Source organism: Pseudonaja textilis, chromosome 1, assembly GCF_049901715.1.
Source record: "Pseudonaja textilis isolate UNSWEBS1 chromosome 1, rPseTex1.2, whole genome shotgun sequence".
NCBI lineage: Eukaryota > Metazoa > Chordata > Lepidosauria > Squamata > Elapidae > Pseudonaja > Pseudonaja textilis.
In genome coordinates, this window is record NC_141990.1 from 272784879 (window position 1) to 272811245 (window position 26367).

At 37.8% G+C, this 26367-nt stretch overlaps 1 protein-coding gene across 3 annotated transcripts in view; it reads right to left on the reverse strand.

Moving 5' to 3' along the window:
* The window catches only part of PAK6 (p21 (RAC1) activated kinase 6), a 72445-nt gene that overhangs the window by 22692 nt on the left and 23386 nt on the right, over positions 1 to 26367 (reverse strand). For 2 of the 3 annotated variants that reach the window (XM_087921818.1, XM_026710303.2), the window contains exons 3-4: positions 11447 to 11655; positions 5125 to 5754 (exon numbers count right to left, since the gene is read on the reverse strand). In XM_087921818.1, the coding sequence (XP_087777944.1) occupies positions 5125 to 5754; positions 11447 to 11650 (834 nt within the window). In that variant the 5' untranslated portion in view covers positions 11651 to 11655. Of the gene's footprint in view, positions 1 to 5124; positions 5755 to 11446; positions 11656 to 23395; positions 23482 to 26367 lie in introns of those variants that run through there. The other variant, XM_087921819.1, reaches the window with a different exon arrangement.

Genomic DNA, 26367 nt, shown 5'->3' on the forward strand with positions numbered 1-26367 from the left:
AAACCCGGGAAAGAACCTAGGAACTAATACTTGGGTGGTCTACAGCAGAAATGTACAACTGATGGTATATAGCCTTGTGTCGTTGAATGACCTCACCCAACAATTTCATGTAAATGTTAAATAAGAATAGGAAGAGAATTGAGCTGTGGGGCCCTTTACATTGCAGGAATGTAGAGCTGAGCTTCTCCCAACATCAACTGGATCTAGCCCTGGAGGAAGTCGCCCACTCTGGATTTTCTGAGGCAGTCCAGAAGGATACTGTGATATCACAAAGCTAAAACATTCATCACAGATATATTAATATATTAAAGATACCATTTATAAGAATTAAGTAAGATGAATTCAAAATGCTTTGTTAGAAATCTAACTTTAGCTGCAATAAAAGAGTGAGAGAAAGTATAACTACCTAGATATGTTCATTCGTCCTCTCCTGGGAAAAAACTTACTGCAAGTCATTTTATAGAATCGGTGCTGGCATTATGTTGGAACAGACTTAATTCAAAAGGAATCTGATTCTTTTTTGAAGAATTTAGAACAGATGTGTCCAACCCATGGCCTTTGGACCACATGCAGCACTGGACATCTAATAATGTGGCCCCAGAAGATCATACCTAGCCTAAAGAGCTGATACTTTTTTTAAAATTCAGAAGAAAATGGTATTTGGAAACAGTTCAGATACACGTCTCCCTAATTCAATGAACTATAAGGAGGAGGAGGAGGAGGAGGAGAAGGAGGAGGAGCTACAGCATAATCAGACTTGCAAAATTGTTACTAAAGCCTATATCTGTAAAAGTAGTTTTAGCTTTCCTATTGAGCTGATTTCCTGGTTTTCTCTAAAAAGATTGTTATCAATCTTAATATTTTATTACCTCTCCAAGCTAGGTTAAAAGTTCTTAACACAAAACAATACTTATTTTCCTGGAATATTTAGCCTTACCTATGGCACAGCCATGCAATACTGACAATAATTCTAACATATCTATGTCAGAAAGCAGATCTTGGGTGACTAGTGATGCCACCAATAGATAATGGTTTAAGAAGACTGGGTCATGTTTTCTACAATTCTGTATTAATCAGGTGAAAAATGATATATATTTAAGTATATAGAGGGATAGAAGAGATTCTCCTTATTTTGGGCTAGTAATATTTATACTGCAAGCAAATATAGTTAATTATCTTGCATAGCATCCCTTACATCGGGGTGTCAAACTCATAGCATCAAATGACATATCAGGACTTTTTTCTCTTTCACTAAACCGGGCGTGGGCGTGGCCAGCATGTGACACATCTGGCCCGTGGGCCAGGAGTTTGACAGCCCTGCCTTACATGCTTTTTTTTTTTTTTTACTCCTGTGGGTATACAATACTATACATATATGAAAGTATATATTTCAATCGTTGTACATTACGAGTGAATGCAGAAAGAGAGAACTGTCAGCACACACAATTACTAGTACTACTTGATGAAATGTACTTTCCTCATTTCTGTCTATAATACCTTTTCAGGTATTATAACAAGGAGTGTTCAAATCACCAGCTTTGTTTTATGTATTCTAGGGCACCCACAGGTACTTAAACTCAGAGTCCACTTTTGTAACTTTTACACTATAAATTCAGCACATTGTTTATGTCTTTTTTTAAAAAAAAATAGCAACATAAACATACTTATATTTCCATTTATTTCTACATCATTTAACCTAAACTAACTATGCTATGTTTTCATTTTAAATGTATTTACAGCACTCACGAGATTGCAATAGTACAAAATCATGGGAAAATAGGTCTAGATCACAAATGAAAGCTGACTATCAAAATGATAGTTGCAAAATGAATTGTCAGCAGAGATTAGATTAAAAAAAACCACACTGGTAGGTATTCTAGGTTCAGTAGATGATCTGCAGGCTCTTTTGCTCACAGTTCATAATTTTGCTGTTGCTGGGCTCTCCTGCCACATCATTCTTTTATTTATGAATATGTTCTGAGTCAGCAGGGCTCTGGACATATTCTCTTCAGTTTCCTTCTCATAGTTGGACCAAGCCAAATTTGGTTAGCCATTAGCAGCTACTAACTGACGCTAGAGAACAGCTTTATGATCTCTTTCAAAAATTCTGGGATCCTCACTGCAATAATCACTTTTGAAAAAAAAAATTGAGAACAGGTTTGGGATATGGAAGGGTAAAAAGGCTGGATAAAATTGATATTAAAAAACATGTTTTTGCAGGTACTGTGTTTTCCCAACCCGCTATTTGTACGATTTTGAAGAACCAACAATAGAAATTTTGAAATCATATATCCTACCTCTCCTTCAAAGAGACTAGGACAGTACAGATAGAGATTATTTTTTTTATTTGTTTTCCCTGTTACTTTTACAATATCAGGGTGGTGCTTGGGCTTAAAAAAGAGTGGCTAAGCTTCACGGCAGGGCAGTAAGTTGACTTCACATCTTTCTGTTCTTGTCTCCATCAAGACTCCATCCACTTTAGCATGGTTACTGGACCATAATGCTGCTTACATTTTCATTTAATTCTGAAACATTATTCCGTCCTCAGTGCTTATTTGAGAAGGTGGTTACAAAAGAATACAATGGCACTGTAGAATACTGTTACATTAATCTGGACCAGACAACTGCTTTGGGGTGCAATTGTATTACAGGTACAACTAGTTGCTTAGGGACCATTTGAAGTTCTGATAGATGTACTTGGGTAAATTCGTGGTGTGACCCAAATTTGAAGATCTAAATGTTGCGGGGGGGGGGTGTAGTCATGTGACTGCACTTTGTCTGCTTGGCAACTGGTCTGCCTTTACAGCCCTTGGCAGTGTCCTGTGGCCGCATAGATGCATTTTATGACAATTTTATGGAAATTGGTCTGCTTAACTATCACAGATTCACTTAATGACCATGGTGATTGGTTTAATGACTAGCACAAAAATTGCAAAATTGGGTTGGTCATGTGACTGACCCATTTTACAACCATCACGAATTATGACTGTGAGAGACAGACTCCATTACGATTGTAACTCGAGGACTACCTGTATCATGAAGAATCAGATATAACATTTGGAGAATTCTTGAACCCAGTACTACCTATGTGGGAGGTACTCTACAGATAGACGTGCCTTTTTCTCCAACCTTTCTATACAAATTTACTCCAACCGGAACTGCTGTCACACTCTCTCTATAAGGCTCAGGCATTACAGATAGCTCAGAAAAAGCCTCCATGTGCACAAATCTATGCATAGAGACTTTCCTTTTGTGCACATCCATGCTAAATGGGGGGAAAAGTTATCTAGAGCACTTACATACCAACAGCTCCACACATATGGGACTCTCAGAGGAAGGCATTTGAGCCTGGCATGCCCTTATATGGGAGTTATGCTAGCCCCTTGCTTTCCACTGTATGCAGCTCTATGGAACTCACCCTGATTCCACAACCTTATTTCATGCGTTCCACTTAATACAACTCCTCAGGTATAGAAGGAACTTAACAGTAGGGACAGATGTGATAGATTGCAGTAGAAGCAGCAAAGGCTTATTTATTTCTGGGCTTCATAGAAAACTTAGAAGCTGAAGATAAGGTACATCTTTGTATCCAAGGCCAAGTATGTGTGCATGTGTGTGTATGTGTGCGTGTGCGCACACGCGCGCATGCTTATATGTATATGCATACATATGTATGTATATGTATATATATGATTGGTAAATATAACAACTGGGGATATGAGAAGATACAACCAAAAATATAATAGTGCTAATAAAATCAGAAAACAATATCTAGAATAATGAATAAATGAGCAACATTTGTTGAAACTAAAATATATATCTATAAAGCATTAATATAAAACTAACTAAATCCTTTAACATATTATTAAATATAGCTATATTGACCATTTATTATTCCATTTTCTCAGTTTGGGTACAGTATGTTATTTCACTACCTATTAATTTTGGTATATTGGAGAAAAAAAAATCTGCAAGCATTCCTCCTCCTCCATGTCTGGCAGGAAAAAAAAATGTAGCTAAAAGTTAAACACTTAACAATTGCTAACCTTGAATGACATCCAAAATTTTCTTTCTGCCAAATAGTAGATCTGGTCCTGCCAAGTTCAGAGCTATTTTCTGAAAAAGTCCCTCTTTCAAGGCAAAAGAAATCATTCAAGTCTGACGAGCACCAAAGGGAGTTCCCTCTTGATGCAAATAACAATGCCAGACCACATTTTCCTTTGGAACTCAGCACCAGTGAAAAGATTTAATCTTTGCCTTTTTGCTCTGTAGTACCAGTCTCGACATGCTTCTAGTGCTGGTTATTTTCTGCTTCAGACACACTAAATGCACAACTCCACAAATTAGATAGTTTGGACCTGGACACTATAATTATGCAATCAATATAGTTACTAAATTGCCACTTTACAAATGAGCAAAATTAATCTGGTACCAATGATGTCAATAAAATAGTTCTTGAAATATTTTGTAAAACAAATGGTCTTAAGCTAGGCTCCAGTTCATTTAATCAAAAGAAGAAACAAAATTATTACTAGAGGATTTAATTTTTCGGAAAGCAGTTTGGCAAAAATAAAAACACATAGCAGAGAAGATGGAAGTAACGTGAGACACAAGAAAGTCAAGAAACAATATACATAGAAATTTATATTTTTCCAGCCAGAATAATATTCAGAGTTATGAGTTTGCATGAAAATGGCTGATGTGGAAATTGCATTATTTTTTCTTTTTTTCTGGTGGTTTCTCTGTCCCAGCTAATGCCTCTCCCCAATTTTCTAATGTTTTAGATTATGTTTCATTTAATTCTTACATAAGATAAGAAATTTATGTTCAAATAAACAATGACATTGACAGGCAGTTTTTGTGAGAGCAGAAATGGGTTTCTAAGATAGCTTGCAATTGAAATACATATACATACACTGTGCATGTAGCAATATGTATTGAAACATATATTTTAAGGTTATCTTCATAATATAATTATAACCTCCTGAAATGATTTGCAAGTTGCAAGAAGATGAGTTGTAAGAAGATTCTCAAAGCAATCTTTGCTTTAAGAATTGGAACTTGGAAGCTCTCAGGCTAGAAAGGTACTAATATAATACCTTCTAGGGAACCAAGCACACATACCTTTATCTGTGGGTTGTTTCCAATCTTATTTGAAGGGTTGGATGACGGGAACACAGTTCGCAACAGCCGCCGCTTCAAACTGTTTTCCCTTGATTTAGAGCCAGGACTACCTTCTCCAGGTGGTCTCAAATTAGCTTGGCTCCCATGGCAGGGCTGAACATAGTTCTCTTCGGAGTGTCTTCTTGCTACAGCATTTTCTCTGTTTACTTCAGGAACAGGGATGTATTGCTGGTGCTGAAAACCTGATGAGAGTGGAGCAAAGTGGCTATTTGCCCCTTGGAACTCTGAAGGGTCAAGAGATTGCGCTTTCATGACTAGGCTATTGGAATGAGCCTGCCCGTCCAACATGGGCTTATAATCAGGCCATAAGGTCTGCCTTCGAGATGATTTATTTCCACCGTTGCAGTTGAGGTAGTTTCCATATTTGTCTGCCCAGTCTGGTTCAGCGCAGTGTAGATATATGTCAGTTGGTTCATCTTCTCCTAGAAGTCCTAGTGACTGGGCTCTTCTCCTGCTAGTAGGGCTCTTACCCCTCAGGGTGTTAGAACTGATGAGGGAGAGCTTCTGGATGTCATTGAGTATTCCAGAGATATATCCTTCCACTTCAAATGTGCTGGCTCGCACAACCGTCTACCATAAAACAATTAATTAATTGATTAATTGAGGAAAGTTAATGTCATCTGCTCATTCATTAAGAAAGGGAATATCTAAATCTGGGACAAATTTACATATATTTCTACATACTGTACGTAAGTAGTGAACTATCCCTAGTTCACTCTGAAAATGCAAATCCAAGAAGAGAATCATACTTATATTTACTGCTTAACAACTTAAAAATGGTTTGGTGCTACTAACAAATTAGGTGTTATAGAATTTATCCAAAAGTAAACCTCCAAATAGAGCAGATCTATAATACATTGATTTGTGTTGCCTGCCATTCTTTTTAATTCCTGGTTTGAAGCAATGACTGAGGTCCAGTTCAGACAACCACATGCAAAAGAAAAATATGTAGTTTAATCGATAGCAAACATGCACACGATGAGCCAATTATATGATTTGATACACAATCTGTTTTTATTACCTGCTGCTGTTTTACTGGATAATATGTTGAAGGGTAAAAAGCAGATAAATGTTCTTTTTTTTACATCTATTATAATAACTCGAATTAAAGGAATTCCTTTTCATAGGGAACTAGTTATAAGGTTATAAAATTATTTTAACTAAGCAAAGATACTGACTTGGAACACAATAGCTGCATTTTCCTACCCAGACACCTACTTCTACTATATATTACCTGTCTTACAACTCAGCCAACTCATTTACATAGGAAATCAGAAGCTTAAGAATCTATTAATATTACTTCTCCGAAGGAAGGCTCAGTATAACAATGCCGTGTGCTACATCACTTCAAAACAGCAAAAAATGTTGCAAACTGTGGTCAAATTATTGTGAGATACTGCCAACAGCTGTAAATGTGAGTTAGTTGCCAAGTGCTTGAAATGCAATCATATGTCTTTGGGGATTGCACAACATTTCACAACATCTGGAAGTGCTTTATAAACCATAAAATAACTTCTCCAAGGCTGTTGTAACTCTGAATGGTTGTTAAATGACTGCTTGTTAAGTGAGGACTGTCTGTATGCTTTTATTATACACTGCCAGCCATTAGAACTTTGAAGGCGACTGGATAGATCTTTGTTTACTCAGATCTGTCTCAACTTATGTGTTGTTTGCTAATGCTTAATTATATAGATCAGTATTCTTTCTGTACGCACTACACTTCATTAGTTACTTAAGAATAATGTCTTCCAGTTTATTATCTCACAAGAAATATAGAGACATGGGCTCTCATCTTTCTGTGGAATGAAACCTGGATGGGTGACTTTGGACCAGTCATTTTTTCTCAGTCCTACTAACCTCACAGTAAGTGTGGGGAAAACAGGGCATATGAGCATTATGTATACCACCTGGAGTTATACAAAAATAATTATATTATTATTTATAATCATATGTAAAAATGGGATATAAATCAAATTTAAAAATAAATAATAAGATCTTTCAACAAAGCTCTCAATGGCTGGATTTACATATCATGCTAATTTGAACACACAATAGTTAAACAAAAAGTTAATCAAAATCAAGATAGCTCAAGTCACATATTACACTAAAACAAACAAAACAAACCACATAATGACTTATGTGACGTATTTAAATCCAATCAGTTCCTTACTTAATAATGCTCATTTAAGCATTTAGAAAGATGGCCTGGTGATTGGAAACTTCTTAACACAATGTCTGATATGTGATAGCACATTCACATATTCTCTTGTGAATACTACATTTAACTAATCCAATATCAGAACTGTGCCATGTATAACTCATCTATGTTTTCACAAAAATAGCATCCTAGCAAAACCTCCAAAATATCCTGACCTATACTGCCAGTAAATTACTTCATCCTACCAAAAAAATATCCACCAAATACCCTGATCTATATTGCTAGCCTGGGTTAAAAACAAAAACAAACAAAAACACCACCACCCAATTTTCAAGAATGGTAGAAATGTTGGTCTAAATTCAATTTAAGAAATCTTTCAACCAGGCGTTGTCATGGGAAATTACCAGCTCTCCATGCTCAATTTACGTAAATATTAGAAAATGGAAATCTAACTATTGTGAAATTTACTTTTGTATATATAAAAAGTGATTCATACATTCTCCATAAAGAGGGACCTCTGGCAATCTGTGATTATTAATATCCATAATGGAGGACATTTACTCCCACAGATTAGCTTATTACACTCTTTTCCGAAATGCCAGAGAGAAGGAACTGTCACTCATTAAACAATTTTCTAAATACCAGCATCTACCTTACTGTTTTGAAATAATTTGGAGATACTGCTGCTTTAAAGATGTCCTGTTCTGTTATATATGACATTTCTAAAACAAGTCCAAATCTAAAATCAATCTTTTCTTTTCTTTTCTTTTCTTTCTTTCTTTCTTTCTTTCTTTCTTTCTTTCTTTCTTTCTTTCTTTCTTTCTTTCTTTCTTTCTTTCCTTCCTTCCTTCCTTCCTTCCTTCCTTCCTTCTTTTTTCTTTTTTTTTCTTTCTCTTTGTGTCTTATCATATTTATATATGATATTTACATATTGCACATCTTCTGGACAACTGGAAAACAGGCAGCAAATAACTACAAGCAAGTCTTAGTAACGAAGTATTAGGTCTTTTTGGCCAGATGATAATGCATCATCACAGTCTGTGTGTAAACATGCATCTATGTTTCATTATTTTCTTACTGGCAACAGTGTAATTTGGTTTACAAGATTGCTATAAGCAAAAAGATAAGACTTCTCACTGTGAAAAGAAGAATGGATGACACAAATAAGTCCCCTCTTCAGGGATTATTTTATCACTTCCGTTTTACTCAATGCCATAATCTTTCCTAAAGACAATGTTTACGTTAACAAAGAAGGACAAATATGAATATACATCTTAGATTGCTTTATACATTTTTCCTCCATGGATTGAGATAACGGATAGATTTACTAACCATATCCTGAGGTAAGCTATGACCAAGCAAATTGCATAATAATTTAGGATTTGTGTAAAACTCACTGTACTGATTTGTAAATCTATGGCTTATGGTTTGAATCTGATTAACTGTGACTTAGTCAATGAAATATGATTAAAAGCAATGTATAACCCAGATCAATATCTAAATAGTCTAGATATAACAGACTGCATTAGAATGAAATCCATTCTGAAAAAAAATCTTACAATTTTAGTTAAATAAAGTGTTGAAGAACACTGAAACAGAATCTTGAGGAACCACACTGCATATTTCTCTCAATATAGAGTAGATGTAGCCTTGTTGAGGGCTACATGCTGAGTGCGATTGGTCAGCCAATTGTGAATCCATCTGGTGGTTGTACTGTTTATACTACATTGTTCCATTCTAACAAGAAGTAGACTGTGGTCTACTGTATTAAATGCATTGCTGAAATTCACATATACTATATCTGCAACATTGGATGCTTGAGTTATCATCCATTATCATATCCTTGATCCACTAATTTAATCACTTTAGCAAAGAAGGCAATAAGGTTTATTTAGCAGAATTTGTCTTAACAAACTCATACTGGCTTCTATTAATTGCCTTGTTTGTTTCTAGGTGCTTACAAATCCATTGCTTGCTTATCTTTTCTAAGATTTTTCCAGGTATTAATGACAAACTGATTGTTCTGTAGTTTCCTGGTTCCATTTTATTCCTTTAAAAAAAAATTTAGAACCACATCAGCTCCTTTCCAAAGATTCAAAAGATTTTGTTCAGTGGTTCCAAGATCACATCTGCCAGCTCCTTCAGAATCCTGGGATGTAAACCATCTCGTCCTGGCAATTTGAATTCATCAAATGAAATGAGTTCCCCACTATCCTCTCAGAGCTGAAGAAGCTTCTTGGATGAGAAACAAAATATCCTCCAAGGAAAAAACAAGAAAATCCAGTTGACTCCTACAAAAAAGGCACTTTTGGGATAACCATGATCTAGATGAATGAGGATCTCTACAGACATCAAGTGAAAAGGTGTTTTCGTACTCATTTTTTGCCTTTTTTAACCTGTTTTCCTAATCTGACTCCCATAGTGGTACTTTTGATAGGTTTTGTATAAAGACAGATGCAAAGAAGAAATTAAGCAGTTTGGCTTTTTCTCTGCTGCCTGTCAGTTTTGCCATCTTCTCCTACCAGTGGACCTATCATTTCCTTGACTTTCTTCTTACTCCTTACATATCAAAATAAACTTTTTTTTTAAAAAATTTGCATTTGTTGTTAGTCTTACATCATTCTGAGCCTTGGTTTTCCTTAATTCCTTGCAGATTTGGGCTGTCTTCTGATATTGTGCTCTAGTTATGAACCCTTCTTTCCATTTCTTTCCATTTCTCCTTTTTGTCCCTCAGTTTGTCAGAGACCTCTTTATTCAACCGTGCTGGTTTCATCTGGGATTCCTTTTTCCATTTCTCTGTGATATTTTGTTTGATTAGGCTTTAAAATCTAATTTTTCAGTTTCCCAAGTATCTTGGGTTGTTTTTCCCTTTAGGTTTTCTGTCCATGAAGTATTTCCTAACTGTTTCTTACTTTGTTGAAATCAGCTCTCTTAAAATCTAAAACACTAGTCTGACTTTGTTCAGTTATCAGTGCCTGCATTATGATGAATTCCAGTAGTGGGATTCAATTTTTTTACTACCGGTTCTGTGGGTGTGGCTTGGTGGGCGTGGCAGGGAAAGGATACTGTAAAATCTCCAGTCAGAGGTGGCATTTGCCAGTTCTCCGAACTACTCAAAATTTCTGCTACCGGTTCTCCAGAACTGGTCAGAACCTGCTGAATACCACCTCCGCTAGTATGATATGGCCATTTTCCATGAAAGTTCCTACAACTTCCATCCCTTCTATCATTTCATCCCTATTAGTAAGGATTAAGTCCAGTTTAGCTGATCCTGGACCCTGTTTGATTTCCCAATTGCGTCTCCCAGTTTAAGTCAGGGTAGTTAAGGTACCCCATTATTACAGTGGTGTACTTCCTGCACATCTTATTATACAGAATATCAAAATGTTTATCTTTTTCCTCTGCCTGATTCAGTGACTGTGGTATACACCCCTTTCCCAATATCCTAAGAAGAGGAAATTAAAAGAAGCATATCTATCCAGACTGAATGCACAGAATGGATAGATTCTACTGTTCTTTCTACACAGTAAAAGAAAATGAGTTGAGCCTTTTAAAATATGTCCGATAAAAGCATAATATAATATGCGGGTAAATCCACACTAAAACCAGATTGCTTCTTTGACATGAGATGAAGTGAATTCGAGTCAATCCCATAATTCAGCCTGCTGATGTACTGAAACTACAGCTCTCAAGATTCCCACCATTTATCCAAGAGTACCAATTCTGGGAGTTGCAGCCCCAACATACCCGAAAGATGCCATATGGGAAAAACTAATATAATCAACGACTTAGCTTGCAGGCAATCCATAGCTCTTTCCAGGTTTGCTGTAACAGACTAATGCAGAGATCTACCACTAGAAAATATTTGCCAGAAACCTCCCCAAACAATATACTTAATAAATCATATTGAAGATTGATGAAGTTCTGATTTGCCTCTTCAGCAATTTTTTTTCAACTCTTCAACTCTTATTCATGTCCACTTTTTTATCATGAATACTAATATATTAAGCTGCATGGAATGCCTCGATTGGAGGTAAAGAAAGATACATACATGAACTAGATGATTAGAAAGTGTTCTGGGGAGTGCTAATATTTTCTTCTTACCTTCATAGGCTGAAGCTGTACCCGTGTAATCCTTGAAGGGTCTACAACAGGTTTGGGACGTTTCAAAGTGTCCAAAATATTTTGCCATTGAGGTGGCAAGCCAATAAACTTCCCTTCCTTTGGATCAAATGATGTGTGTACACGATGCTCAAAATTCTGAGGAGCAGAGATCTCAGGTCGCTTCTTTTTCTTCTTGCGAAACATTGTGCCTGAATGAGAAAGAACAAATGCACTGGAGTGTTTATCGGACTTTACCCAGCATCAGTTGCAAGCAGTTTGCACATGTGGCATTTACTGACTCCATCTAAGAACCACATCCATTAAAAGTTGTCCATCTAGTTCAGCAGAAAGCAAAATAGTGTCACAGATGCCACCCTGGATCTATGGTTCTTCCTTGCCAAAATAGGCTGAAAGCTTTTAATTTAGTGGTTTTAATGACTGTGAATATGACAAGATTTAACTGAGACACACAATTGCTTTCCAGATTACTTTCTCTTTCTACATAATTTGGATTCCTTTTACCAAATTTTTTTATAAGCAAAGTTTATTCTAATTAAAATAACATGCATAATCACAATCTTTCTTGGAACAGTAAGCCATTGGAAACACAAGCAAGAAAACCCAGCCCTGTGAAGGACTTCTAAAGGACTGCAGAATAGAGTAGGAGGAATAAATATAGGTAGCTTAAAAGAATGAAAAAGTCTGAAAAATAAAAAGCCTTAATTTTTTTTCTGGGCAAAAAAACAAGAAAAAAGCAACATTTAAGAAGTCTACTAAGCTTATTTGGCCCTAGAATCAGAGAATGAAGATGTCCATGTAATAAAATGTTTTCTTATTTGGACTACTGATGCTTATTATAAGATTTGAATCCCTTAAATTTCTGACCTTGCCAGTATAGAAAGATAGAAGAGTAAGGTACTCTAAGCAATCATGTTACTGAGATTTACTCAGGATTATGAAATTTGTAAAACAGAGTATCCCGTACAGTCTTCTGGTTGCTTTCTTCTGCAGATTAGAATTTAACATAAATCTTATGGATTAGTAAATGCTGTCTTTTGCTATTAGGATGCAAATAAAATGACTGTCTGAATATGTTACATACTCCTTTAAGTATTAAATGAGCCACTGTTTACTGAGTATCTAGAAATGCATATTTTTTTCTTGAACCACACTATCTTCAGGTATTCGATGCTATGTTTACGTGAATGAGAAAGGATTAATCCTGCTATGATTTTGGTTGTTTCTATAACCAATCAAAAAATAACTTCCACCATCCATCCTTTAAGGGAAAAAAATCCTTTGTTTTGTAACTGTGAATGAACAAAGGCCTGGAGAGAAATAAATTCACTTGTTAATAATTACTACATTGTTATTACTATCATTATGATTATTTATGCATGTTATAATATTAATTCCTCTTCTACCACTCTCTCAAGGTAATACACCAAACCGTTTGTTTTTACTCCAAGACAGCTGTAGGTTGCAGAACTGCAACAATCCAGAAGCATTTTCTTGATATTCTTGTATCTTTCCCTATACCACAATGCTAAGAACTTTGTCTCACCTAGAAAAAAATGACATTTCCCTAATAGAAATGTTCTGCATTTTGGATTTTTTACTGCCCAATATATTATTTGAAAAGGCCCCAAATCTAATTTTCTGTTAATAATACTTGGGTTGGTACAGGAGTAAGAGACACAGTGCCTATGGTACCAGTGTGCCAACAGGTTCTTGGTGCCTATAGGTCTCATCCCTACCTGAAATGTAATTATAAATAAATGTGATGCTGATTGTAGAAAAGCAAAGTGCCACCTTCTGTATATAAAAGTAGGCCATTGGTTTGCATAGGACTCCATGAGGGATTCTTACATAATGAAAATGCTTTCCACAAACAGCTATAACATTTAAATTTCACTGAACTTTCACTGTAATTGACTGACTGTGGCCATACCCCCTTCGTATGCATGTCTTATGTTGTTCTAATGTGTTTATGTTATTCCTGCTTTGTTCTACACTACTCAGTATCTCATAATTCTGGCAGTCTATAACTATGGCAAGATAATATTACAAAAGAGAAGGACAAAGAAGAGAGGCTACAGCTCTGATCTTTGTTTGAAAGGACTTTTTTCATTTGCATTGGGAAAGAGAAATTGGGGAGATAAAGAAATGTTCAAAGTTTGACCGCAGCAGCCATTTTGTAACTAGGTAAATCTCACTGTGGCAGCCATTTTTTAATCACAGAACATTTGTTCAAAATTCAGATGAGCTCAAAAAGACTGCCTAAACTTGGGCTTCAGTATAGTTGTTTATATACAACAAAGCCTTAGGTTAACATTGTGCTATAAAAACATTTGATGATTTACCCTCTAACCAAACAACCAGCAGCTTCTTGCAGAGCTTTTCCGCATTTAGCAGATTTTAGCTGCCTGCCCAGATTTTCAACTTCACAAGAAATTCTCTTGAGCCTGCGCACTACTAGAGTATAGATATTCTTGCTCTAAATTTGGGTCAGAGGTATAGCTGAATTTAGTAGGAATAATTTGTACTGCAGCAGCTACAAGCTTGTTTTAGCAATATTAACAATATCTCCTCTCATACTTCAGTGTCATGCTTACTAACAGAATTACATTCTATATTGTAATCAAAAGGAGTGTATTCAAGTAAAATATTCTACACTGTCCTATTTTTTGAAGCCAGCAACATCTAAAATAACTGAATAATTATCTGTTCACAAAAGATCTCAAATGTAATAACTAGGCTATTAAAGAGACACACACAATTTAATTTTTAGAATAAAGTAGAATTGTCCTCTTTTAAAATAAACCCTATACCTGAGGAAATCTGACGAAGAAATATCCAAATGCTAATTTATTGAAGGCAAACCCTGACAGAAAGAACCACCAAATCCTATTCAATATTCTTAAAAGGAAACTGCTGAAGTAACAAAGCAGTTGTGAGTAGTGAGTTCTTATTTGACTGGCAAAACTACAAGCTCATCTGGATAATACTACCTCATCTGGTAGCTGTTTTGCATGATCCAACATCCACCAGATGCCAGGATTACAGCTGCTAAAAATCTCAGCCAGCTAAGATTTCTTTAAAATTGTAATCCAAAATATCTGAAAGGTGTTAGGTTGGAGAAGGCTGAGCTATATAGAATATCAACATTACTTTAGTGAAGTCCAAAGCAATTACTCAAATAGTACATCTCGTTATCACATAACTCTATCCAATATCCTAGAGTTACAACCAAGGGTTGTACTAAGACAATCCTGAATTCCAATAATAAAACAGCTAGTAGTATATATATCTCTTATCAGCTGACTGGGTTTTAGCAACTGTGAGCTAAGTAAATATTGGCTTTTGGAGAAAAGGCAGGACATAAACTTAGTAAATAAATATCAGTGTGTTAAATCTTCCCTGTTTCATCATATTGTCTATGCGACATATCACCTTGTTAATGAAATACAGTCAAGGATATGAAGGCATTCTAATATATATGAAGTAGTGAGGACATCCAGATCTTGCCTATAGGAGCTTAGAAGAAGAAATTCTGGCAAATGATTTGTTCAAATGGAAAAGGCTAAAGGCTTTTTTATTAGTGTTCATAAATAAAAGATGAGTTCACACTACAGTACCATGATGTAGAGATAACTACTTTGTCTAGAGCAGTGATGGTGAATCTGTGGCACGCATGTCAAAGGTGACGTACCACTAGTTTTGAGTGACAGGCCAACATTCACCAACCTCCCCAAACAACTATTCTTGAAAGCATATCCTATTCTAGCATGATTTTTTTGAGACTATGTGAGAATGGGTTATACTTTCGTACAGCCTCTGAAGCCTCTGAAAAAGGTGTAGAGCAGAAAATGCTTTTGCACTATTTCAGGTGCTGTAGAAGACACGGAAGAACGTTCTTGGAAGAACATTCTTGGAAGCACGTCAAGAATAAAAGCCTTGTGTGACCCAGATCTACTTCAGATAGGCCGCCTGTCAATAGAAAGAGAACACTATCTGAAGGTAATTGGCTCCTGGGGATCACATACAATTGGGCTCTATTTTTAAAAATAAATGAATATGTAAAGAAATGTTTCTCTTTTGTTTGATTTTGTGTGGGGGGAGGAGGGAGGGAGAGAGAAACAGTCAGCCTAAATATGGCCTTTTGTGTTTCTAGTAGCAGTAAGAACAAAATAACAATAGCAGTATTTTGACTTAATTTACATGACTGAATTATTGAAAGTGACCAGGAATTCATAACAAAACATCAGGAAATATATTCACTTATAAAACGCATGCGTTAATCATTTAACAGTGTCAGTGTGATCAAGATTCAGCCCAGATTAAAATAGTGTTCTCTAACTCCACTGCACCATTTTCTCAAAATTTACTCAATAATTCCTGCTGATCCAGTTCTACAGAGGAATTATTGAGTCTGTCACCTGCACCTCTATAACTGTCTGATTGGGTTCTGCAACCCAACAGGACAGACACAGATTCCAGGGAGTAATTAGGACTGCAGAAAAAACAATTACTACCAACCTGCCTTCAATCGAGGACCTGTATACTGCACGAGTCAAAAAGAGGGCTGTGAATATATTTACAGATCCCTCACTTCTCGGACATAAAACTGTTTCAATTCCTTCCCTCAAAACGAAGCTATAGAGCACTGCTTACAGAACAACTAGACACAAGGACAGGTTCTTTCCAAATGCCATCACTCTGCTAAACAAATAATTCCCTCAACACTGTCCAACTATTTACAAAGTCTGTACTACTATTACTATTAATCTTCTCATCACTCCTTTTCACCCATCCCCTCCGACTTGTGACTGTATGACTGTAAATTTTTCGCTTGTATCCTTACAATTTATACGGAATGTTTCCTAGTATGATTTGATTGATTATTGTACCCTATGACTATTATTAAGTGTTACCTTATGATTCTTGATTCTTTTTTTTTTATAAAAGTTTTATTTAAGTTTTCACAAAACATACAAAAACAAATAAAGTATCATTTTTTGAGAATAGCGTGGGCCCAGGTTATCACTTCTTCATACATACATAAACTCAATACATATTTATCTTATACATTCTAATCCATATCTTATAACTATTTTTGAAATTTTTTCAATAGCTTTTCCCTTTCTTTACTTCCTATAGCCTTATTTTAAATTATCTCATTATGATTCTTGACAAATATATCTTTTCTTTCATGGATACAGAGAGCATTTGCACCAAGACAAATTCCTTGTATAGCCAATCACACTTGGCCAAAAAAAAAAGAATTCTAATTCTAGTAACTTCCAAAAGTGTTAAAGTTCCAGTTCCCATAATTTCTGGTCCAATTTAACATATCTCAGGGCACCTGGTAGAAGCAGGCCAATTTATAAAACAGTATCAAGCTTTCATGATAAATTTAATTTAATTTGACTAATAAAGAGAGAGATTTTTTGCTGTGAAGGAGGGGGAAAAACCAGCTTTCCCAACAAAAAATTGGCTATGGCACAGCAACAGCACTGACCAACAGAACAGCCAGAAAGCAAGAGAAGAGCAGCAGTAAGTAGCCTTTCATTTCAGGAGAAAAAGGGAACTCCCACATGATGAGTTGCGGGTCCCAGTGCCGGGATGAGGAGTCAGCTGGTAGCCCACGCCCGGACCGACTGCCCGGACGGGCTTCTCTCGCAGAGGCAATGAAGACAAGGACACAAAGGCATGTTCTTGGGAGAGGAAGCCCAGAGCAAACTTTTCCCCTCTCTTTTATTGTGCAAGTTTAGGGTGGGGTTTAGGGTGTATGAGGAAACATTCCTTTTGGGTACATTTGACCATATAAGGCTATGTATTTGCATATTTGACCATATAAGGAAACTGACCATATAAGGCATACTGACCATATAAGGTAATACCTATGTTGACCAATCATAGCTTTACACGTGTTGTTGGTTGTTTTGTTACCTGCCTCACTATGTTGACCAATCATAGCTTTACACGTGTTACCTGGCAGGTATGGTATCATTGGATCATTGGGTGATATTGCAACATCTCCCCTGTTTTTATTTTGTTTTTAGGGCTATTTACTCACTATCCTCACTGTTATGTCCAGTCTAGGTCCTCCGACTCATCCTGTCATAGGTTCATGAGAATTCGTGGTTCCCCTTTGGCAGCATCTTTGGTGAACTCGTTATCAGAGTCATCGGAATCTGAGGAGAATTGCAAGAGGGCCTTTTTCTCTATTAGCGCATTAATTTGTTTTTGTTTTGAGTATAAATCCAAATCAATTTGGCCAAATTTTCTTTTAAGGATTTCTAAGAATTTACCTATCACACATGGTCCAATGGTACATGCCAACAAGAGAAGGATAAGTGGACCAGCTATAGCAGATAACAATGTTGTTAACCATGGGGAAAGGTTAAATAGTCCTTGATACCAAGTATGTTGTGAATCTGGTGTCTAGTTCTTTCATGGAATCTAGGACAACTCCTGAGCTATCAGCATAGAAACAACACTCTTCTTTAAGAGCAGCACATAGTCCCCCTTGTTTCAAAAACAAGAGGTCTAGGCCTCTGCGGTTTTGTAAGACCACCTCAGATAAAGAGGTAAGAGAAGTTTGCAAGGCAAGAATGGATTTTTCGACCCTTCTAAGATCTTCATCTATGGTGGCACTTAACTGGCGAAGATGCTGATCAGAAGTAACAAGGCCAGCTATACCTGTGGCCGTCCCAGAAGCCCCAATCCCAGCAGTACAGTTAGCATCAAAGCAGTTACTACTTCTCTTTTTGCCCTAAGGTTATATTGTCTAGGTTCTAGTAAAGAAACAAAATCTTCTGAGTTATATACATCAATTTTGGGAAACAATTGTACCTGAATACAAAATGATTTTTTGTCAATAATACATAATCATTTCAGCAAAGTCAAAATGTAATTTGGGGAAATAGGAAGAAATCATGGTGTAATTAGTTGTAGAGTTGAGTATTTGTCCATAAGCGTCCTTGATGACCCATGTGATGTTGTGTGGTTTGTGGCGTTAAGGCTGGTGGATGTCCCATCAGTCCAGCGAAACGAACAGCCAAGCAGGAAGAAGAGGAGTGCTGTCATCTTTTTCGGATGATGGCTTCGCTGGTTGTGGGCGGTGATATGGGCGGACACACCTTGCAGGAACCCAAAGAGTTCTGTCAGGAAGCTGGACTGCTGCGTAGCCTCGACCCCAGGTGATCAATTCGGCAGGTCCTTTCCACGCAGGATCAGGTAACTGTCTATAATAGACTAGTGGTCTCGAAGTGGGAACAGGTGGTTTAGTAAAGTGTCGAGATGCAGCAGACAGGGGAGGGTGCCAGTGAGATTGAGGAAGTTAAGCGTATACAGACAAACATTCAACACATTTTGTAATACTGGGAGGCTAGGGGGCCTTTAAGGCCTTTTGACCCCATGTATCGTTGCAATGCCAATTTTAAGGTTTGATGAGCCCTTTCAACAATAGCTTGCCCCTGGCTATTGTAGGCAATCCCAAACTTGTGGATAATGGACCAGTGATAGTAGAACTCAGAGAATTGAGAGCTGATATAGGCTGGTCCATTATCTGTTTTTAGAATTTTTGGCGATCCCAGCACTACGAAGGTCCGAATACAATGATTGATAACATGCTTTGACGCTTCTCCCCTTTGAGGGGTGGCCATAATGAACCCTGAATAGGTGTCAACAGACACATGAAGGTATTTCCAGGGTGCAAAAGGCTGAAATTGTGTGACATCCATTTGCCAGGTATCACAGGCATCAGTCCCTCTAGGGTTGATACCTTGGGGGTAGTTCTTTGCTTGAAGACTACATGTGGGACATTGTTGTATAATTGCTGTCGCTTCTGCCAAAGAAATGCCAAATTGTTTTACCAGAGCCTTTTTGTTTTGATGAAAATGACTATGACTTTCCCCTGCTAATAGAGGGGAAGGTTGAGGCATCTTAATTGTCAGTTGCTTGTGCCAGTTCATACCAGACACGAGCACCATGAGTTTTAGAGCCATCAGTTAAAACTGTGATGGCTAGGAGTGTGAGGGAGGTGAAGCCATTCGATGATGCACAGCTTCTTTGTTTTGGGGGCTGTTTGGAAGAGAATAGCTGTGGGCAAGATAGCCAAAGATAGCAGACAGTTGGGGATGATGCGATCAAGCCCTTGAGGGCATGGAATAGAGGGGAAAGGGTTGCAATAACAAGAGTGGCTACTGTAGTGTTAACAGGAAATGAAAAAGATCTTTCACCTCTGAGAGAGAGGCAATTAAGAGTGGATGAGTCATAAAGAAAGGGGCAGCGACCACCCTTCCATGATCAAAGAGGAGTTTGGGATGATAGAAGTTGAAAGCAGAACAGAAAAAGCTGTTTGTGTGGAGCGGGCAAGTTGGGGAGATGTCAGGAGCATTGAAGCCATTGTTTGCCATTCAGAAAAGAGAATATTATGGTTGTTAGAGATATTCTCCAGCATGGCACGCACATAGGGTGACTTTAGACCGTAGTTGGTGGTGGCAGATTTAAGATCTTTCATAAGATTCCATTCCATGGGGGCATACTGAGCAACTGGATTGCCTCCTGCCACTGGGGCTTGAAGGATCATGGGGAAGCAAGAAAGATCTTCTGCATTAATCTTCCCATTAGCTAAGCTTCCTGAAAGGTGTTACGAAGCAAGGGGGAGGGGTATTAGAGGGGAAGGAGTCAGGTTTTGTAAAGGAAGATTTTGAGGCTGAAAGGCTGTAGGGAGGGGGAGGGGGGAAGGGGGAGAGGAATGCGAGGAATGTAAGGCTTTTGTTGAAGGGGAGGAGGGAGGGGAGAGCGGGGGGTGTTTGAAGACAAACAGGAGATGGGTGAAGTTTCTGCTGGAAGAGGAGGTGGGGGATTAAGGGGAGGAATGAGAGGAATGTAAGGCTTTTGTTGAAGGGGAGGAGGGAGGGGGGAGCGGGGGGTGTTTGAAGACAAAGAGGAGATGGGTGAAGTTTCTGCTGGAAGAGGAGGTGGGGGATTAGACAAAGGAGCTGCTGAAAGAGCAGGGGGAATTGGGCAAGGAAGCTGCCGAAAGAGCAGGGGGGAATTGGGCAAGGAAGCTGCCGAAGAGCAGGGGGGAATTGGGCAAGGAAGCTGCCGAAAGAGCAGGGGGGATTAGGCAAGGAAGAAGGAGGGGGGAATCTTGTTGATTCGAAGTTGAATCAGAAGAAGGATAAAAATATCAATCGCAGCCATGAGCGCTCTCCAGGTACAGAGAATATGTGGCGCTGCCGAGGAGGTTGATGGATCCATTTTCCAATTTTCTCCCATGTGGAGCGTTTAAGAGTGCCATCCTCGGAATAAGCTGGGCAATGTTTTTGAAGATAGAGGAGAAAGATATTATAGCTTTCCTTGAAAGAGGAAAGACTGTCATGCCATTAGTTCTTTGCAGAGCATTGGCCTTCCTGACTAAAAAATGAAGTTCATCCACATGCTTGGACAGAACTTTGGAAAGTGGGGAGCCCATACTTACGAATGCGCTTTGCTGTTGCCCAGTGGCGTAGTACGGGAGTCAGGGCGACGTCTCCCTAGAAAAGGAGCACGTTGTGAAGGGGACGTATCGTAGAAGCGATCACGTCGGGGTCACCAGTTGATGAGTTGCGGGTCCCAGTGCCGGGATGAGGAGTCAGCTGGTAGCCCACGCCCGGACCGACTGCCCGGACGGGCTTCTCTCGCAGAGGCAATGAAGACAAGGACACAAAGGCATGTTCTTGGGAGAGGAAGCCCAGAGCAAACTTTTCCCCTCTCTTTTATTGTGCAAGTTTAGGGTGGGGTTTAGGGTGTATGAGGAAACATTCCTTTTGGGTACATTTGACCATATAAGGCTATGTATTTGCATATTTGACCATATAAGGAAACTGACCATATAAGGCATACTGACCATATAAGGTAATACCTATGTTGACCAATCATAGCTTTACACGTGTTGTTGGTTGTTTTGTTACCTGCCTCACTATGTTGACCAATCATAGCTTTACACGTGTTACCTGGCAGGTATGGTATCATTGGATCATTGGGTGATATTGCAACACCCACACACTAGGAGACAGAAAGGAGTAGACAGGTGCCACCAGTGGGAAGCTAACCAACAGACAGAAAATCTGTTTCCACTGTTTTCTGTGATTGAATCTTATGTCTGATGCAGCCTTTGTCTATATAGAAGAATTCTCAGACCCACTGACTTTGGAATAAGACTTTTAAAATTCAGCAAAACTTTGGTTTCTCCAGAATAATTTGAATAAATTATTCAGAATAAATGTTTAGTTTTTAACGGCTTATTATTATGGTTTTGAGAGTCTAAAAAAAACCTTTTACACGTAGTCCTCAACTTAAGACCACAACTGAGCCCAAAATTTCTGTTGTTAAGTGAGACATTTGTTAAGTGAGTTTTGACCCATTTTATCATCTTTCCTACCACAGTTGTTAAGTGAATCACTGCAGTTATTAGTAACATGGCTGTTAAGTGAATCAAGTTTCGCCAGATTTTGCTTGTCAGAAGGTTGCAGTTACATAACCTTGGGAGACTGCAATTGTCATAAATGAGTCAATTGCCAAGCAGCTGAATTTTGATCATGTGACCAGGGGAATTTGCGATAGTTGTACGTGTAAAAAATGGTCGTCACTTTTTTTCAGTGCCATTGTAACTTTGAAAGTCATTAAACAAACTAAGTCGAGGACTACCTGTAGTATGTGGAAGAATTTAAGCATGGTGATACTGTGCTGGTCAGACAGTATATAGTTAGTTGGGAATTGGGAGCTGTCCCCTTAAGGGAATGCTTCATGGGAAATGTAGTCAATGCCTCATGGGAGATGCAGCTCATGTCATGTGGTCACATCTGTAATCCTTGGTCACTGAATTGACCTCTAGTTGGGTTGCGGGGGAGCCTCTGCAGCATGCTGAAGCTTCCTTTGCTGTAACGTTATGGGATGAAGATAACCATCTTTTCACACTATGAAGACAACTATGCAAAGATTAGACATTAGATGAATCTCAACATAACTGTGAGTTATACCTTGAGGATGCCTGGTGTGATCCAATAAAGAAACTTTGTATGGAAGCCTTTGTAGAGTTTAACTGCTTATCTTAGGCATTTTTGGAAGATAAATATTGCCCAAGACAAGACAGATACTCACAGGTTTTTTTTTAATTTACAATTCCCTTGGATTCAAGTAGTTTATTCTTGGAAACTGGCCCATTTGTTTTATCCACCAGCAAGAACACTCTTAATTTTGGATTCTTTGAAGATAAATTAATGAAGAATTTAGTCATTGTAATTAGCAGTAGTGTTTCCCTCTGACTCAAATCTAATTGATTTATGAACTAAGGATTAGGATTTCATTTGTGAGTTACTATTAGCCAACTTTCAAGTATGCATCCCAAAAGGCTTACCGGAAACAAATCACACATTCAGCAAAATCTCAAATAAGATAACTGCACTTGTAGATACAGCACCTACTTGATTTGGAAACATGCAGACACTTCAAACTGTTATAGATTTATCAGTACCATCTTCAATGGTCATGCATTTGACAAAATATAATCAATGACAGTTGCTTTGCACCTCCCAAAACTATTTTAATAATAGCTAATGCTAGATAATCGAGCATAATTTTAAATCATAAAATATAAGGTTTCATAAAAATGCAGAAAATATAAATTTTAAAAACCTTTCCAATTTAATAAGCATAGAGGTTGCATTTCAAGATCCCTGAGCAACTGCATTGAACCAGCCACTTTCAGCTTTTGTTTCTCATACAATAAGTACTAGGTTTCAATAGTGATAGAATATATTTGCGTCTCTCCCTTTCTTAGAAAAAAACATGAAACAAGCACTTTTAAGCAATGGATTAGTACATGATAAGATTTTAATTCCTAGAATATGGAATTATATGTATATGGACCTACTAAGTAAATGGAAAAATGCATACCTGAAGCTTAAGCAATCAGATAAGAGATCCTATTTTGTCAAATGGCTTGCACCCCAAGATGCTGATGCTTGAAGAATCCTACTAGCCTGTAGTCTTTCCAGTTCTGCATTTACATTTGCACTGAAATGCCACAAGCATAAATCATCAGTCACTGCCATGAAGTAAAAGCCGCTGGAGACTGAAATTCTCTCCATGATCAATCCCTGCTGCTAGGGAGCCACATCCTATTTTTCAACTCCACATCTAGCCTTTTCATAGATAATGTAATTCCAAAGGCTGTCACATCTCCCAATAAGTATGAGGGTCTCCCCTCCCACCCCCAATCTGGCAGATTCAGAGCAGAGGGAGGGATTAAGTGAGAGGAGGAGCAAGACAAGAAAAAGGGTCAGGCAAAGACAAGGGGAAAAGAGACTATTTTTTTTCTCATAAGGAAGAGGAGCTGCCAGGTAGGAAATTTCCAAAATGGCAAATGTGGCAGGAAGGGGTAGTATGGGAACAGCAACAAAGAAATATCATTTATTTCTATACTTTCTTTCAAGGGGGAAAAATTGCCTCTGCTTCTGAACTGAGAGATTTAGAAATGTAGAGCAATCCTATTAAACAATGGTCTTTGTCAGCCAAAATAGGCAGAAACTGCATAGGGGACTCAGCATTCATGATGTCTTGACATTCATATAAACAGCAATTCATCCGACATGCATCATTCATTTTTAAATCACATATTTTTCAACTAGATTAAGGAGGCATGGGGAAAAATGTTGCAAAATAAATGCAATTCCACAAATACTTGACTGCAGGTTTGATCTAGTTACTCCATGTAATTCATTTCACTGGTCTTTTGTTTGATCCCAGGTCCTGATCTCCACTTGGAATATAGCAAGCCTTAAAAAGTTGCAACTGCTCATACTCATACTACTTTTCCCTTTGTCTTCTTCCTTACCTTCTATTGCCATTTTTGATATAGAGATTTTAATCAAGAGCTCCACAGAACAGAAGACTGCTTCTTTTCTCTTGTTTTGTCCAAGAATCTTATATGAACTGCGTGGTTCCATGATAGTGCTACTACTATTCACCTTTTGATCATACTTGAAATGTGTAGTTTCATTTTTGTGTGCGGCTTTTGATGCAAAAAAATAATAATAACAAAAAGGCAGATGATGTGAAAAATTAGGGTGTTATTGGGGAAAACAAAGTAGATTCACTTTGAATTTTTTCCAATGGTGTTCTGAATGGCTCCATGCACTTTATTGCCTTCCACTCAGGAGCAAACAAACTGATTATGCCAAGTACTTGAACCATGTATAATGCTGAAAATGGATCAAGGATTTAACAAAAGCACAATGCCAACAGAAAAAATCTTCAGAATCCATCAGCTATAGTCGGCATATCCTACAAGCAGCCCCCATTACATTGCAAAGTCAGAGAGTTGTGGTTAAAACTAAACAGAAAAACCTGATCCTAACAAGGGACAGCTAAAAAGTCATTGCTACCTCCAGTCAGTACTGTAAAGAAAACCACACTCTACTATACATCTTACCATAAGTGTTGAATCAGACAGACACTGGAAGAATTCACAGAGAAATTCGCAGAGCCAGAGGCCTCAATATTCATATCCATAATTATCACTGGGGAAACACGGTGGAGTCTGAGACCACTTGTATCAGCTCCCAAGGGATACTACTGAATATACACTAGAAGAATTCCAAACTGCTTCTAAATTCACCAAATGCATACACAGTATTTCTTATAATCTAATAATTTCTACAATGTGATCTGACATAAACGAAAAGAAGTCCAGATAAGACAGCTTTCCCAATATTGTATTTGGGTTTTTTTATTAATTAAATGTGTATGTCACCCAATACCCAATCACTCTGGATCTGAACAGGAAGAATCCCTTTGCTTCCACTGAAAATCAGTTAAAAGCTTCTACCTGATCTGGAATTATTTTTTTTAGGATTTCATGGTCACTGGGAAAAGATACACAGGTAATTCTTGTCCAATGACTGGTTGCTTAGTGGCCATTTGAAGCTACAATGGACCTACCTAGGGGTATGATCCAGATTCAAAGTTCTGATGATTCCCTCCCCCAAAGTTAAATGTTCACAACTCAGGCACTTGGCAACCAGGTTGCATTTATGACTATTTGCAGTGTCTTGTGGTTATATAACCATGTTTTATGACTATTTTTGGCAAAACTGGCAAAACCACAGCAGACCATTGGTTCACTTAACAACAATGGCATTAGCTTAACAACTGTCATACGAAAGATAAGAAAACTGGGTCAGTCAATATGACTGATCCAGTTTACAACCATCACAAGTTTCCACTTGTGGTGGCCAAGCTCAATTATGGCTGTAATTTGAGGACTACCTGTATTAACACTGGCTTGAATATAAGCCCGGTACAAATTTCTTCACTCAAAATGAGAAAGTAAAGGATGGTGTAGCCAAACCACAACATATACAGCTGCAAAAACTGATAGCTGAAAATCTGGGAAGCTATTAAATTTCAGGTACACCATGGTTCTTTCTTGCAACTTTGACTTATAGCTATTGTGGACTGCAGTTATCATGTGGACTGCAACAGTGGTGGGATTCAAATTTTTTTTACTACTGGTTCTGTGGGCATGGCTTGGTGGGTGTGGCAGGGGAAGGATACTGTAAAATCTCCTGTCAGAGGTGGTATTTGGCGGTTTTCTGGACTACTCAAAATTTCCGCTACCGGTTCTCCAGAACTGGTCAGAACCTGCTGAATACCACCTCTGGACTGCAATATCATGTAGAAATCCTGCGTTTTAAGTTTTAAAATATCTAAATGGCATTTTAAAAATATAAAACTTATAACTCATTTCTCTGAACAATTTAATCAACTCAACTGAATTTTGCCCAGTACAAAAATCTAGCAGTAAGAAGAGGCATTGATATTAGCCATGGCATCTGCCAAGCTGACCAAACTTCCCCAACTTGACA